Genomic DNA, 16,666 nt, shown 5'->3' with positions numbered 1-16,666 from the left:
CAAGTTCAAATGCATATGTATTGTGCTAAAAGTAAAACTTGCTACTTTTGTGTAGCATCCAGCAACTTTGAAAAAACTAATCAGGTCACTATAATTAGTAGGAATTGATTTTGATTCCGAGTAAGTTGCACAGTTGTTAGATAATGTAGTTTCTTTTTGGAAGAATAACAATTTTCTAATCTTACACAAAAATGTAATGTTAAATATTTAAAAAAAACTTTATACCTATATTCCTTTTAGGGAGTACAAAATATTGATGTGTACAAAGTGAATGTGATTTAATAAAAATAATATTTCAATTTAAATTATGTTTTATTAAAAATTATTCTTAACATACAGGTACAAAGGTTACATAACATTAATATTTATTCCTTTTCATATATATAAGCCCATATTTAGCACATTTGTGGAAAACAGAATCAAAATAATAATGAGTTGCTAGCCATAGAAGACCAGCATAAAAGTCTTATTAAAATCTGTTCAGTAGTTTTTGAATGAAGAGTGAAAATACTTACAAAACTTCCTATTTATAAGTAAGGATTACTTATTTAATTAAAGAGTTTTGTAGGTGGCAAACTATCTAAAAACTTTCTATTTTCCACCAAGTTGACATCAATTATCCTTCCTGCATATATATTTATTGTATTGTTTTTTTTATAGTCTAACAAGGGGTGATATTACATTTGCAATTTCTGGGAGTTTGTTGAAAAATATATTGCTTGCTTGACTTACAGATAAATCGAAATCATCAGCCAATTGAGAGAATGTTCTATTTAATGTTATTCTCATCAGACATAATATAATATTTTGTTCAGAAACATTTGTATGTTTCTCAATCAAGCCTATTATGAAACATAATTCTTGTGGAAGACCAATATATAAACGTTGTTTATTTTTCACTTTAGATAAAGTTGTTAACACATTCATTTTTTCAACTTTTTAGTCTTCTTGAGAACTATAGTCTGAAGTGCACAAGTCTTTGATGGAGTGGAGATATAGAGAGATAACTCATAGTCAACAGTTGATCCTTCTGTTGCTGGTGCATTTGACTCATCACTGTCAAATTTGTCCTCAGGAACAACAGTTTTTTTTTTGCTGGTTCTGATTGTTTACTTATATTTGCTTCAGATATATTAAGGGGTGATGTGGCAATACACACTTGCCTTGCCTTTGTGTTCCTGTGCTGGAGCTACTTGGATAGCTTTGTCATTACTACACCTATTTTCAAGTGGCTGGACATCTGGAAATATGAAATAATGTTAGCAATTTCCAACAAACGTATAGTTTGTAAATATATAGGATTATATGTGTACTGTCGTAGTAGTAGTAGTAGTATTTAACTTCCTAGTCATCATCATCAGCCCATATAATATATCCCCTTGCTGGACACTGGCCTTCACTACCATTGAGAGGGTTTTTAGGCCTTAGTCCACCACGCTGGCCTAGTGCTGGTTGGTGGATTACACAACTAAGAAAATCCTAAGAACATTTAGGTGTGCAGGTTTCATCACAATGTTTTCCTTCACTGTTAAAGTAAGTAAGTGATATTACACTGTGATAAATTTTCATTTTCACAAACTTCCTAGTACCTTATGTAATAGGAACTGAGATCCACTTGCCCATTTTGGCTACTTCCACTAACTAACTAACTATTCTCATTTTTTCTGATATTGTTATTTGATTAGGAGATCTGTGAGTGTAACTAATTATTGACAGTTACACCTACCTTGACTACAAGATGGAAAAGGTATAATAATACGACACATCTCATTTTTAGTTGTCTCTTCAATTTCCTTGATAATAGTGAGTCTTTGCCGTTTCACAAATGCAGGCCGAGGTTCACTATGAGTGAATTTTCGTTTTCTATCTGCCCGACAATCGAATTTGGATGGTAAACAGTTTGGTTTCATTCGAATTCATTTAATGGAGCTCATTATCTTGTATTGCATATAATTCTCCATGTAGTTTTCCAGCTAAAACATGAAATAATTTTCCAACAATTTCAATACATAACCTATAAAAAAAATATTAAAATGTTATTTTACTAATGTTAGGAATATAATTTCGACTGTGTCAAAATGTTATTATAATGTATACCTACATTATCTCTTGAAAGATAAATAATGAACATATTTACTTATTTGTTTATATTACCTATGTGAACTCTTAACTAGACATGTGTAAGTAATGCGAGTGATATTACTCGGGTAATATTACCCTACGATGTAATGCAACATCACACATTACGCGAAGGCAACAAACATCACACTATCACCCAACATGTTTCTTTCTTTGTCGTGTAATGTTCCTTAATACACGAACGGAACCGAGCGAGCGAGACAGACCGATCGACGCAAAATAAATGAGCAAGAGACACGGAATTATTCCTAGTGATTTTGAACCGTATGCCCTGGCCGCTAGGTACATTTTTATACCTATGGTAAGTCTGAATTTTAATATAGGTATTTGTGTTTATATTTTTCATGCGGCCAGCCGGTAGTTCCCCGCAAGTAGTTACTTAATTTTTTATTCGCAACTTTTGTAAAATCGCTAGTCGCTCGTAATTGTTTAGTAATATTTCATATTAATTTTTGTGTTTGATTTGAATTACTTAAGCACTTGTTTGAAGATAGTTTTATTATTTGTTTTAATGCGTGTTTAATAAGTGAAAGAAATAACGGCGTCTAAATGAAAGTACAGTCCTCCTTGGATGCACTTTGAAGATATCGCGCCGAAACAATGCATCTACTGCTCTCGTATAATATATTAATTAACATTATTGTCGAGCTCAATTTGCAGTCTAAGTCGCCATATGAAATCCGTTCATCCCACAATAAATTATATTAAGTAAAAAATAAAATTATTATATTATTAAGTAAGTCAATCTCTGTCAAGTAATATAACAGTGTATTACAATACAAAGTTCATACTTTGTATTGTAATACACTACTGTAATGACATACCCGAATCATTACCTAAGTGATGTGTATCAACACATCACTTAAGTAATGATTCGGGTGTATAGATACAATGTATTCGTCGTCACAGTATCTATTGAACGCACCGAGTAATGTTATGAGTGATGTGTAATGTTTTCGAGTAATATCACCTGTCTGTAAAAGTGATGTCATATCACATTACATTGGGAAGTGATGTTTTGCGCATGTCTACTCTTAACCTATCTTTTTTATACCTTCATAGCGATAGGTATATAGGAGGATGGAAAAAATGTATTTGGTCTAACTTTACGCGAATGCACATTATTTTATTTATTTTGTTTTTAATTTTTTTAATTAAACTGTATACCAATTAATTGATCCTTCAGGATTTATAATTGTTTTTTTTTCACGATTAAAACCGTGTAGAAAGTTTAGGCATTATAGTTGACGCATGCGCCATAGATTATACACTTATGGCATGCGCAGTACACATATTTTGTATACATTTATTCAACTAATACAATTAATTAAACAAAAAATGAGTAATTTCGAAAGAGAACAAACGTATTTTATATAAGAACAATCGAAAATGAATATTTACGAGTAATTAAGGACGAAAAAATATTAAAAATTGCAATCGAGGGGCTAACTTTTAGATATATTTTTAATATTTTTTTTAAAATAAATAAATGGGGAACAAACAATTATTAACAATGAACAATCAAGAACAAATGATGAACAAACGAATTAATAGAAAATAAGTAGAAAACAGGAAAAAAAAATTTTTTTGAGGGGCTAACTTCATTCACCTGTTAACGGAAGCTTAAAACGAATTGGCCGTAATAGACTGACTCTGTCTTTTAATAATTACCAGGACGAAAATTATTTCCTTTTTTTTTTTTTTTTTTTTTTTTTTTTTTTTTTTTTTTTTTTTTTTTTTTTTTTTTTTTTTTTTTTTTTTTTTTTTTTTTTTCGGGTAGAGGGCCGAACCTCCTACGAGGTCCCCGCGCAAAAGGGGCGCGCGGGGTATGTGAGACTCAACGATCTGCATGGTGTTGTGAGCAGACCGCGGGCCCAAGGATTTTAGGAACCCACCCACTAAACGACTCCCCTGCACTCTTACACCCGACGTCCGATCCCCTCCGAGGTCAGAACCCGGATGAGGTAGGGGGGCTACCGCGGTCAACACTACAACCAGACGGCGCGGCTCACCCCAAGGACGCCCAGCCGACGGAGCCTTCGAGGCGAATCGATTATTTCCTAAACAGCCCTGCTTTGCAATCAGCCGAGTATAAGGTTTTTATCCCAACATTTACTGTGACCCGTATGGGTGTTGTAAGAGGCATATCTGCTGAGTGGTCAGATGAAGAATTTATGGGAAATATTAATTTACCTGTTGGATGCGGTCCAATTTTAAAAGTAAGAAGAATGAGACGGCGTATCATTATTAGTAATGGCTGTGAATTTAAGGCTACTGAAATTGTGGTTCTCACATTTTATGGGCAAATTCTACCTAAGCGAATTTTTATTTGCTACACTGCTCTTCCAGTTGATCTTCAAATTTTACCCACAATACAGTGTTACAATTGTTGCAGATTTGATCATGTAAAAGCATTATGCAGGTCAAAACCAAAGTGTTTCAAGTATGGCCAAGACCATACTGCTGACCAGTGCTATATCCTAGAGGAAGATGCATACTGTTGTTTATGCCAAGGTTCCCATTTTGCCAGAAGTAAAAGATGTCTAGAATTTGAGCGCCAAAAAGCCATCAAAGAAACTATGGCCAAGAGCTGTATTTAGTACGCTGAAGCATCTAAAATTCATGCACCCATTTCTAAAATATCTTATGCTGATGCTTTACTTTCTTCTTCCAATGCCGGGGCTTCTACTATTTCTACTCCTCAATATGAACAGCCTCATAAACAACCTTTCAGTAACTCTTACAAAAAGACTGTTTTTCTTAAACCAAAATCTGTTCCTAAGCTATCTAAAGGTTATGACAAAAAACCATAACAAGAATTAATTAAGGACTATAATATGCCCTCACCCAGAAATGGTTGTGCATTAAACTCAAATAACCATAATGAATTGACATTACAATCAATTACAGACCTCATTAAAATTATTATTAACACTTCATCACAGTCTAATATTCTTCAGCCGTCCAACGCTGCCCCTTTAATTGACACTATCGTTAACTTACCAAATTATATTAATAATGGACAAGCAAGCCAAAGCTTTACAATGGAACTATATAAGTGCTTCGTCTAAGAAAAGTGATATAATTTATCTTATAAATAAATATAAATCTTTTATCTTTGCTCTAAAGGAGACTTGGCTAAAACCAGGTGCTCCTTTTAGGTACTCTGGATATACCTGTCTCCGAGAAGATCGTATTGACGTGTATGGCGGGGTTGCCTTACTAGTCAAACATCATCTTCCTTTTTCTCACTTTCCTATTCCTTCTTACAATAATGATTTTTCAATTATTGCTGCTATTATAAATACTTAGTCTGGCCATAAATACTGTTACAATTAAAAATAAACAAAATATTACATTTTAATTTGGAATCTGTCATTTTTATATGATTGCTCATTGAGTCTTCTCATTTTGGCGCCAATACATTGTACAAAATTTTTGTGAATTGGCATTTGGCTCCATACCTACTTTGTGTAGTGCAATCACAGCGATCCAAAATTTTGTATAATGTATTGGCGCCAAAATGAGAAAACTCAATGAGCAATCATAAAGCTCAGGAGTAAGGTGATAAAGAGAACCGAATCGCTGTGATTGCACTACACAAAGTAGGTATGGAGCCAAATGCAATTTTTAAAACTCTCCATACGCTTGGTATTAGTAAAATGTTTGTGTACCGGGCCATTAATACGTGCAATGAGACCTCCTCTGTTTGTGACAGAAAAAGATCTGGCCGTCCACGTAGTGTTCATACGAAAAAGGTGGTCAAAGCAGTAAGGGAAAGAATTCGAAGAAATCCTGTCCGAAAGCAAAAGATCTTATCTCGGGAGATGAAGATAGCACCTAGAACTATGTTGCGTATTTTAAAAGATGACTTAGAACTTGCAGCCTATAAGAGACGTACTGGTCATTTCTTAACTGATAATTTTAAAGAGAATAGGGTGGTAAAATCGAAACAACTACTGAAGCGGTACGCAAAGGGAGGTCATAGAAAAATTTTGTTTACGGATGAGAATTTTTTTACAATTAAGCAACATTTTAACAAACAAAATGATCGTATTTATGCTCAAAGCTCTAAGGAAGCTTCCCAATTAGTCGACAGAGTGCAACGTGGGCACTATCCGACTTCAGTGATGGTTTGGTGGCGTATTAGCTATGAAGGAGTGACTGGACCATACTTTTGTGAAAAGGGTATCAAAACATCGGCACAAGTGTATCAAGATACCATTCTTGAGAAGGTAGTGAAGCCCCTTAACAACACCATGTTCAATAATCAAGAATGGTCCTTCCAGCAAGACTCGGCGCCAGGTCATAAAGCTCGGTCTACGCAGTCTTGGTTGGAAACGAACGTTTCGGACTTCATCCCGATCTTAATCCGCTGGATTATGATTTATGGTCAGTTTTAGAGAGTTCGGCTTGCTCGAAACGCCATGATAATTTGGAGTCCCTAAAACAATCCGTACGATTGACAGTGAATAATTTTCCCATGGAAAGAGTGCGTGCTTCTATTGATAACTGGCCTCAACGTTTAAAGGACTGTATTGCAGCCACTTCGAATAAGCTTTTTATACTTTAAATTGTTTTATATTTATGTATTTAACTAACACACTGTAAAAGTAATAAATGTTATTTGCCATAGATTTTTTTTTGTTTTCCTTTGTAACAGTATTTATGGCCAGACTAAGTATATAATATCTAAATTGATAAAAAGTAACATCAGAAGATTAGGCTATTCAATGTAAGCATGTGGAGCATCTAGAAGATGAATATTTTAAAAACGACGCTCTGATAGACGAAAAAATGGACCGATTTATAATATTTGCAGCAAGTGATAGCGAAACAGAATCTGATAATGATAGTGATATGAATGTATATGATCCGAATAGTCCTTGCAGTATGTCTGGAATAGCCCCAATAGATGACCATAATTATATAATTAAAATTTAAAATGTTTTTTCTTTATTTAGTACTATAGCGCTTGGAAATATAATATTAGTATAGATATAGATAGGTTAGGCCGATATAAAAAAAATATAATTTTTATTGTGTTTAAATACTATTACCTATTACTATAAAATCAGTTTAATTTTAAATTTCTTGGAAATTAAATCTAAATGTCTGCGAGACACGACTCGTGGTACGGAGTCTAACACCCGTATCTTTAGTCGTTCACACGAGCTTAACTCGACTCGACTCAACCTCCAACGCTCGTTTTGGTATGCTTAGTCGTAAAAATAAACTCCACTCAAACGTCCTTGGAACATTTTCCTAACCGGCAGCTGTATCACGTATTTCGCAGACAATTAGCAGAAGACAAATATTGTGCAAATATTGCTGTCAACTGTCCATTTCGTATTACGGACTTACAACAAAAAAGCAGATCGCGGACCATCACTAGTGCTGCCTCTGCAGAGCGATTTGTGAAACTTTAGTGCATTCTTTTCCATACAACTAACAACAATTGGCTTAAAGTCGGTATTACGGATGCTTTTGTCTGCCACACAACAGCAGATATTTAGCAATTTCGTTTGTCAAATTTGCGACACCTTTTGTATCTGGTGCTGAATTGTTGCTAACTATCTGCAAGTGTAAAATTTGTGAAATTAAATTAATTAACTTGATTTAGGTAAGTGTAATTGGTTTAGATCTTTATTTGTGTTTGTGTTTTCCATAGTATTAACATTAAATACCACGCTGGGCAATTTAAGTACATTAATAATGTTGAGGTTATAAAGTTTATTTTTTACTAATTAATATTTCTTCTAGGTATGTTACTATGGACAGAGCTCAAATAATAAATGGGGCTTTGGAGTCTAAGGAATTAGGTCGGATACATACGAATCAGTGCGTTTGCGACGCTGTCTTCGTGATCAAGCCTGACCCCTTAATCTATCGGAAAGTTTGTTCAGAACACATTACAGAATTTCGAAACATCAATATTTACAATTGTGCTCTGAATTAAAGCCGTTAATAACCTAGATCATCAAGACGAACAAGAATAGAAAGTAAAATGCAAGGTACTTATATATATTCAATTTAACATTTTAATATGTGTAAATAATGAAGAAAATAAAAGATTCACAAAATCTTGTCTTCAAAAGTAGCATTGTTTTTTTGATTTCAGATTTATTCTTAACTAAATGTTTTAAATAACTTGTTTATACAGGTGTTAACAGCATTGCAAATTTTCATACCAGAAACCTGTGGGAATGAGCTTTTTGCATTTTGAGTTAAACTGTAGTAAATCCAATGCCATTAGGGAAGTGGCTATGGCATTAAACAATCTTCCAGTTTTATTGAAACATTTTAAGTTTCTGCAAACAGTACAATGGGTCACAAGTTATTATAAATGGGTAAGTTCAATAATTATCTCATAGTATAGAGCACAAGAGTTCCACTGATTTTACAATTTCCACGAGTCAATCATATAGATCAGTTATATTCTTGAAGCTTTATAACTATAGCTATATTTAGCTATATATAGCTATATTTTAAACAGAGTTCTGAGAAATGTCAAGTCCTGGTGAAACTGGAAAGGCCTTCAGGCCACCATTAATCTTTCCTACATAATTTTTTTTAATTCAAAATTTGTCTTATTTTTATAGTACATAGATATTTGAACAATAATAATTTTGTGATTGAAAACATAATATAATAGTAAATAAATTTCTTTTCATTATAGGTTTTACAATAAATTTGGCTTTCCTGGGGTTTCGGGGTGTATAGATGGCACTCATTTGCACTTATCAGATCTTCTGTATATGAAGAAAGGTTTTAGAACCGCAAGCATTATCATTTCAAGAATGTGCAAATAGTAAGTATTTTGCTGAAGCCTATCATTCACAATAACAAACATTTGATAGTACTTATCTAAAGAATTAAATTTTTCAGATCTGTGATAGTGATCTTAACATTTTAAGTATTGATGCAACATTTCATGATACATTTGTCTGGCTTAACATAACTGAATATGCCTATGCAGGACCTGCACCATAATAGTGAAATAGTTTGGTTTTTAGGCAAGTAAAACATCATGAGCTCTGTCTCAGTAACCTGACTACAAAATAATACTCAATCTAAAAGTATGTTTAAAACTGGGAAGGCCGTTAATATATAGTACTATAGTAATGTTTATTGTCATACCAGGAACACTGTTGACCATTGTGAGTATTGAAAGCCAGTTGGAGATGCTTGTTGGTACATAGAGTACTGCATTATGATCATCATATGATGGCCAAGACCATAATTGTTAGCTTGTATTGCATAACATGGCAAACACACATGGGTTTCCAGTGCCCCAACTCTCTGATGAAGATGCTGAAAATGATGTTTCTTATCAAATTCATAACATTGTATATTTTGGGAGAGAACAGGAAACACAGCACTTAGCACCATGTCAACATTCAAGGGTGGTTCAATTGGATTGTGGAGAACAGACATTAAATTTATCCAACCTCTGTATTCTAGTAATTTTATGTAGATATTTTTAAAACTGCTGTTCTTAATTATGTAAACTGAGAGGGCAAGAATAGCCTAATTATTTCTGCTTATAATTTTTTAATTGTGCTTAGTGGAAATATACAAACTATTTGAAAGCAAAATTGTGAGGTTGTTTTATTAAGACAATGTTTTAATCTGTCGTGCTCAATTTGTTCTGTATCATTTTATTTTTATGTTAACCCCGTTTGTATGTTGTGTTGTTATATATATATTATTGTATATACTGCTGTTTTAAATAATAGAATAGAATGAATAACAAATCGACTAGTTAATATACCATAATTCTTCTAGATTTTGTTGGATACTCACAAAATGAAAAACATAATTCATAATTTAGACAAAATGTGGATCAACCACCACTGATTATTGTTCATTATGATAAGTTTGATAATTTTTTTTTGTGTAATTTTGTTTTATTTGAATAATAATTTTTAATTAGCAAATCATAGTTTGTTTGTAATACATGTCCAACTTCTTGCCGCATGAAATTGAAGCCACAATTGAAATATAATATCGACTGTACCGATAACTTCAAAGAAATATAACTAGACTTGGGGTCGAGGTAAGTAGGATGATAGCAAGGTAATAGCTCTATAACCCTATAGACTAGAAACAGAACATGCCAAATACTGGTATTCTACTAATGGTAGGACCACTTGTGAGTCCGCACGAGTAGGTACCGACACCCTGCCTATTTCTACCGTGAAGCAGTAATGCGTTTCGTCTTGAAGGGTGGAGCAGCCGTTGTAACTATACTGAGACCTTAGAACTTATATCTCAAGGTGGGTGGCGCATTTATGTTGTAGATGTCTATGGGCTCCAGTAACCACTTAACACCAGGTGGGCTGTAAGCTCGTCCACCCATCTAAGCAATAAAAAAAGAAATAGTCATTTTGAAATGCTAAGTTGAGAGTAGTTTTATTAGCGTAAAATATACTCATGAGTTTCATAAAATTTACTGTAGTACCAGCCTAAAGTAAAACGTATATATTTGGATTTGCTTGACTATTATTAAGTAACAAGCGCTATTTTGTTTTTATGGTAATATAAACTATTACGGACACAGCTAAAATAATAAAAAAATGGATCATATTATTTTAAACAAGGTTTTTGCCGATATTGGTCAATTCCTTAAATTTTTTTTACTGAGATACATATATCTCAGCTGGAAGATGCGCGGCCTCTGCCTGCGTGCGAGCAGCCTCTGCTGAAATGAAAGCTGCATGAGCCAGTGGTTCGCCTTAGTTTCCATTTTCTTCTCTTTCTACAACTACAACCCACGATGTGTCTACTCTTGTTTGTTGTCCGCTAGAGTCTAGATAATATAATGATTGATTAACATTCTTACTGCAGTAAGTGAGTGCAAAGAGTACCTGGTTATTGAATAAAAATAACTTACTAAATATCGGCCTGATATTTGCAATGAAGCTTCTCTTAAGATGGCTTCGTCGACGAAAAACTGGACCAATTATAAAAATAAATATTTATTAATTGTCTTAAAATATGAGATTCATTTGTTTAAAAATATATAGAACATTAAGTTAATGTCTCTGACATGCAGTTTCCTATTCACGTCATATTGCCCATGACCTTGGGTGAACATTATTTTGAATAGTCTGCACAGCTTTTATTTCCCCTCAAGCTGTGAAAGAGTGCACTATATTTCTGTCTACTCTTGCCAAGTCAAGCAAATCCACTATCTATTACTTGATAAAGAATAGCAGCATCTCTCCTAGAATATCGTCGACTGGTTGGATAAAACCATCAAACTAACTCATTTATTTTAGAATTTAATTTGAAATCGTCGTGGCCTAAGCGGTGTAGTAAAGACGGCCGACTTCCGATGCGATTGAACCAGTGTTATAATCCCGCAGGCAGATATCAATAAATCCAATGAAACATGTAGGACATATATACATGGAGGACTTCCACGGTTAAGGTTTCATTCATCTTTTATTTAAAATCTAACTCGCAAATATTCTTTAAGAAATCGTTGGCGGCAGGGCGTTTGATTAACCCGCAAGACCACCATTCCGCCCATTTCTACCGCGAAGCAGTAATGCGTTGCAGTTTAAAGAATGGGGCAGCCGTTTTTGTATACAGTTGAGACTCAGACCTTGTTTCTAAAGGTGGGGGCGGCATTCACGTTGTGAGGTCTATACCTCTTAACACTAGATGGGTTGTGAGCTTATGTACTTACTTAATTGATAATGAAATTAATAAATTAGGCTATAATTTTGATCCATTATTTTTTAAAACAGGTACGTAACGTACTTATACAACTATTTTTTTATTACAAATTAACAAATGATTACAAAAAAAATGTTATCAGTGTTTGATATTACACAATTACATTTTTATAGCTATTATTCAAAATAAAGCAAAAATTATTATTAGATCACTTATTTTTAGTAACGCTTCATCGAAAAGAACAGAATTAGCAGCTCTCACTTGGCGTTTCAAACGTGAATTCCACTTGAACATTTTGAAATGTTTTTAGGTGACGCGCTTTTATAAACTCATTTGCTGGTTTGTTCAGCAAAAAAAAAAAAGTTATGTGGCTTTTTAGTGCCAATTATTGCTACCCGATTGCGACTGGCGCTAGTTGTATGATAGAAAACTGCAGTAAGCGGTAAGCGAACAATCGCGGTACGTGATACGAAATAATTTGACGTTTTGCGATCGGTCGCGACGCGTCTGCACAACATCTGCAAAATTGTGGCTGTCGCAAATTTTTACGTGATCAGGGGGCGGAGTGAAGTAGGCGAACTGTCAAGTCAAGGTACGTCGCGACGTACCTTGAACATTTCTCAAAATAGCGTTTAATACAAGATGACTTCTGAGAGCAGTTTTGAAGAATTTATTAACTATATTTTTGATAGCAGAGTGTATAATTATCCGTTGCGAAGGTATTTGAGAGATGCAGATAACCCGTTGGAAGTTTACGATGACGACGAATTCCGAAAACGTTACCGGCTTAGCAAAGATTCGGTTGTGCATATTTTGCTGCCTTTGTTGACTAACAACATTAATGAAAACGATCGTGGACTACCTTTAACGCCGATATTACAAGTGCTAATTGCTTTGAGATTTTACGCAACAGGCAATTTTCAGGTTCGTGCATAATGTGCTTTTGTGTCTACATAATAGAATATTTATAATTTATAACTTTCAATTGATTTCATGTGGTATGTTTATTTTTCAGATTGTTTGTGGCGACTTGCACAAAATTTCTCAATCCGTAGTATCAAAAACGGTAGCAAACATTTCTAAGAGATTTCCAGGCAATTTATTAAATTCCCTGCATTAAATGAAAGGGTTGAAACTAAAAGAAAATTCTACCGAATTGCAGGGTTTCCAGGTGTAATTGGATGTATTGATTGCACACACATTCCAATAAAAAATCCATCCAGAGCAAGGGGAGAAATCTTTCGTAATAGAAAAGGCTGGTTTTCTATCAATGTCCAAATAATATGTGGACCGCAAATGGAAATATACGACATTGTTGTGCGATGGCCTGTGCATGATTCGCGCATATTTAACAACAGCAGATTCGAGATTTGAAGAAGGCGATTTAGTTGGCATTCTTGTCGGAGACAGTGGTTATTGCGCAGACTGGCTTTATGTACACTCCTGTACTCAATCCTCAAACAGACCCAGAACACAGATACAATCGAGCACATCTATTAACGAGAAACATTATAAAACGTGTAAATGGTGTATTAAAGAGACGCTTTGCTTGTTTGTGTAGAAAATTACAAAACAGTACACCAAATACATGTAATATTATAGTCTCTTGTGCTGTCCTACACAACATTTGTTTAATGACCAATGAACCTGAGCTGAACCCTGAAATTGAGCTAGAAAATGTCCCAGTACCTAATACTCAGGACTCTTCTAGAGGGAGTATTATAAGATCGGCTTTTATTTCTAGGCATTTCAGTTAAAAATTCTCATATGGGTATCATCAACCTACAGCAGTCCACTGCTGGACATAGGCCTCTCCAATTGCTCGCCACTGAGCACAATCCTCGGCTTCCCTCATCCAGCTCTTGCCAGCCACCCTGCACAGATCATCACTCCACCACTTCACAGTTTCGACTCAAGAACATGTTTACCCTAACAGTTATCAGTTGTCTGGCTAATATGGGTATATAAGTTGGAACCGAGCAGTGAGCACCGTTATTGTAATGCAGATAGTATTATTTATTTTGAAGATGAATGATTAAATTTGATTTGTTAATTTTGATAAATTTTTTACTAAAAAAGTAAATAGTACGAGGTTAGACTTTTGAAACTCCTTATTTTATTTATCTACATAAGAGTCATATTTTGCTTACTATCTAATAAATAAAGTCAATGTGATTATGAGTTATTTATTTAAATTATTTTTCACTACAATCTCTTTTAGCCCGATTATATTTTTTAATATCCTCTGCAGCTTCCCTCTCAGCCTTTGCTTTTAGATATACTTCTTCTGCTGCCTTCATCATCCACTCTCTTTCCTTTTTTTGGAATTGAAAGAGTTCATCTTCTCTTCTCTCTTTCTTTTCATAAGATTCTTTTCTAAACTTAAATTCCTCCTGAATTACCCTCCTGTAATTAAATAAAATGCAATTGTTATACATCTATATTTGTAACATTTTAGTAATCTACATAATGTATATTTATGATTTTGAAGTGATGATAGCTTTAGTGGTAATTAAGGTATTAAGATTGGTTTCAAATCCCACAATTGGATTGAGCTACTATAGTCGAATTATTAATTAGACTGAGTAAAATGTGATAGTCAATTCATCTGATTCAATACAATTAAGGTGAAGTTATAAAAAGATATTGATATATTTAGATTAAATTTACAAATTGCATTATTTGTGCTTTACCCTAACTAATTAATATAGATAATTAAGAAAAACAGGCAAAAAGATGGACTATAAATGTGAGAGAAAAGTAAGACTAAAAATATACATACATTCTTCAGCTGATGATCTTGCACAGCTTACACTCAGAACTTCATCATTCTGTTGTGGTTGCGCTGCTGCTGGAACTGATGTTTCAAGCTCCATTGCAATATCTAGAAATAAAACAATAAAATCTTTAATTATGTATGGTAGAATAATAGTGATAGTTGGAGTAGAGGAAAGAAAGAATTTTAAAGTAATATTGTTCTTAATCAGAATGTGGTATATTCATTATGATTATTAAAATGGTTTCTTGAGTGAAAATCTTTATCAGGTATTGTCACGCATATTATTTATCTAGTTTTTAGCACAGTAATACATGTAGTTCGACTCATATAGATATATAACAATAATCAAAAGACCCTCCATGCCACCACGTTCTTACTGTTTTTTGTGAGAGAGCATGTGAGATTGAAGCACTTATCTCAAATTTTTAAGATTCACTTACCTTCAGAACTGTAAATGGTATCACTGTCAATGACACCCCTGAGTTCCACATCAATCTGATCCAGTAGAACCTCAGCAAAAATAAGGGTCTCATTGCTGCTACCAGGCTGTGGCTCATTTGGAACACACTGTCCGCCACCAGTCTTCATTCTCTGACGCTTTTCATTAGCTAAAAAGTGCTTCCTCCGTGTTTTTAAATTATCCCAGCACTTCTTGAGCTGGGCCTCACTTCGCTAAAACAAATGATAAATAAGAATAGCATGGTATATATAGACAAGTAAAAATCAGATACAAGTAATATAAATAAATATCTACCTTTGCATTTGATTCAATTGAATTGAATTCTTCTGTTAACTGTATCCAGAAAAGTTTTTTTGTGTTTTGACTAGCTGTCATGGTAGCAGTTTTGTGCAGATTATATTTTAAAATTAATTCTTGTAGGCAAGGTCTTCTCGCTTTCGCTAAATACTTGCCTGGACGTCATCATAGAAAAACTGAAACGACAAATAATTTACTGCATCGTAATTTCACGTAAAATCTATAAAAAACTTTGCTTAGGCAGTGAGTAATAAAGGACAAAAATATTTAACTATTTGAGTTAACTTAAAGTTAACTATTTGATAAATAAAACACCACAATCATAACTTACCTGAATAATAAACCGGTGGTTGTGGAAAAGCACTTCAAAAAGACGATGCAATCAAATTCAACAAAGAAACAGCGAATAAAAATACAAAGCCGGGTTCCTGCAGGAGCTATTATTCAAAATCCGAAATCTAATTTATTAATCATGGGTTAGAAAAACGAAAACCTTCTATTTCACCGCACGCGCACGTATTTATCTATCTCTTAGGTTTATGGCGTTTCCTTTTAGATTTCGCCAATGTCAAGTGTATTACGTATTTATGAGTCTCTCAACTAAAACATCAAACAAGTTCGATACGTCTAGTGTCAAACAGACAGTGGTAGCTTGACTTTGACATTAAACAATGACCATAGGCTACAGAACTCTTATAGGTTTGATGCTAGCTTGATCAAATTTTCCTCAAACTGATGTTGTCGTGGTGACGCAATAGCACCTCTCTACCTCACTCGAGGACAGTTGAGGAATATTGTAATGGTCGACTAAAAATACCAAACTCGAGTAAGTTTGGGAGGAATATTCGAGCATCATCGGATGAGTTTAGAGTGGAGGACTATTTTACGAAACGTCTAAAGATACGGGCATAAATTTCGTCCAATGTAAAATTATTTTCCTTTATATTCCTTTTCCTTACCATTGTCTGTGCTTTATTCTTATATAAAAAGGTAGCTATTAATTTGCGAAGTTAATATTACGAATAATGGGATGCTATATCAAAAAAAAATATTTAAAAAAGATTCTTAATGTGTTTGGTTCTATGGTAAGCTGCATGTTGTAAATATTCAATGTTTAATTATAAAAGTGTAAATAAACTATATTGGGTGTTAGTAAGTGTATATATAGGCCTTGACATTTACAAACTGAACTGACTATTGTAAATTCCAATACAAGGTGAGTGATATATGTAAACCGAGCTTAATGATCTAGACGAAGAAATGAATCAATTGTGAGACCAATCAATTGAATTGGAGCACTGAGC

General features: G+C 33.8%; 2 protein-coding genes and 3 long non-coding RNA genes across 6 annotated transcripts; 2 read left to right on the top strand and 3 right to left on the bottom strand.

The window, feature by feature from the left end:
• Positions 1-293: 293 nt before the first annotated feature.
• Positions 294-3,820, bottom strand: LOC134198770 (uncharacterized). Its single transcript, XR_009972956.1, has 2 exons — positions 1,727-3,820; positions 294-1,240 (listed from the first exon to the last, which is right to left on the bottom strand). It is a non-coding gene; the product is annotated as an uncharacterized LOC134198770 (long non-coding RNA).
• A 3,495-nt stretch (positions 3,821-7,315) lies between these two features.
• On the top strand, positions 7,316-10,079 carry LOC134198767 (uncharacterized). 2 transcript variants are annotated; one of them, XR_009972953.1, is made up of 5 exons: positions 7,316-7,762; positions 7,903-8,153; positions 8,261-8,489; positions 8,819-8,950; positions 9,028-10,079. It is a non-coding gene; the product is annotated as an uncharacterized LOC134198767 (long non-coding RNA). The 2 variants fall into 2 exon arrangements; XR_009972952.1 differs by having other exon boundaries at positions 7,384-7,762; positions 8,303-8,489.
• LOC134198768 (uncharacterized) lies at positions 10,028-11,402 on the bottom strand. Its single transcript, XR_009972954.1, has 2 exons — positions 11,036-11,402; positions 10,028-10,951 (listed from the first exon to the last, which is right to left on the bottom strand). It is a non-coding gene; the product is annotated as an uncharacterized LOC134198768 (long non-coding RNA).
• Positions 11,403-11,622: 220 nt separating this feature from the next.
• LOC101742266 (uncharacterized) lies at positions 11,623-14,001 on the top strand. Its single transcript, XM_062668215.1, has 3 exons — positions 11,623-12,750; positions 12,842-12,892; positions 12,989-14,001. Exons 1-3 carry the CDS (start codon positions 12,469-12,471, stop codon positions 13,001-13,003), a joined length of 348 nt encoding a protein of 115 aa, XP_062524199.1. The 5' UTR covers positions 11,623-12,468; the 3' UTR covers positions 13,004-14,001.
• LOC119628462 (uncharacterized) lies at positions 13,999-16,000 on the bottom strand. The gene is made up of 5 exons (XM_038010670.2): positions 15,694-16,000; positions 15,360-15,538; positions 15,046-15,277; positions 14,609-14,710; positions 13,999-14,232 (listed from the first exon to the last, which is right to left on the bottom strand). Coding segments are annotated over exons 2-5 (417 nt in total). The 5' UTR covers positions 15,441-15,538; positions 15,694-16,000; the 3' UTR covers positions 13,999-14,230.
• Positions 16,001-16,666: the final 666 nt, after the last annotated feature.

This window comes from Bombyx mori, chromosome 4 (assembly GCF_030269925.1).
Source record: "Bombyx mori chromosome 4, ASM3026992v2".
Classification (NCBI taxonomy): Eukaryota; Metazoa; Arthropoda; class Insecta; order Lepidoptera; family Bombycidae; genus Bombyx; species Bombyx mori.
Note: the sequence above shows the minus strand (reverse complement) of the source record. Positions and strands in the feature narration are given on the sequence as shown.

What these genes read in the sequence shown, in the direction of transcription:
- LOC119628462 (XM_038010670.2), bottom strand. Translation starts at nt 15,440, where the DNA reads ATGACAGCTAGTCAAAACACAAAAAAACTTTTCTGGATACAGTTAACA. An exon ending in CAATTGAATCAAATGCAAAG is followed by an intron (nt 15,278 to 15,359) that starts GTAGATATTTAT and finishes CATTTGTTTTAG; the next exon opens with CGAAGTGAGGCCCAGCTCAA. An exon ending in TACCATTTACAGTTCTGAAG is followed by an intron (nt 14,711 to 15,045) that starts GTAAGTGAATCT and finishes TTTTATTTCTAG; the next exon opens with ATATTGCAATGGAGCTTGAA.
- LOC101742266 (XM_062668215.1), top strand. Translation starts at nt 12,469, where the DNA reads ATGACTTCTGAGAGCAGTTTTGAAGAATTTATTAACTATATTTTTGAT. An exon ending in ACGCAACAGGCAATTTTCAG is followed by an intron (nt 12,751 to 12,841) that starts GTTCGTGCATAA and finishes TTTATTTTTCAG; the next exon opens with ATTGTTTGTGGCGACTTGCA.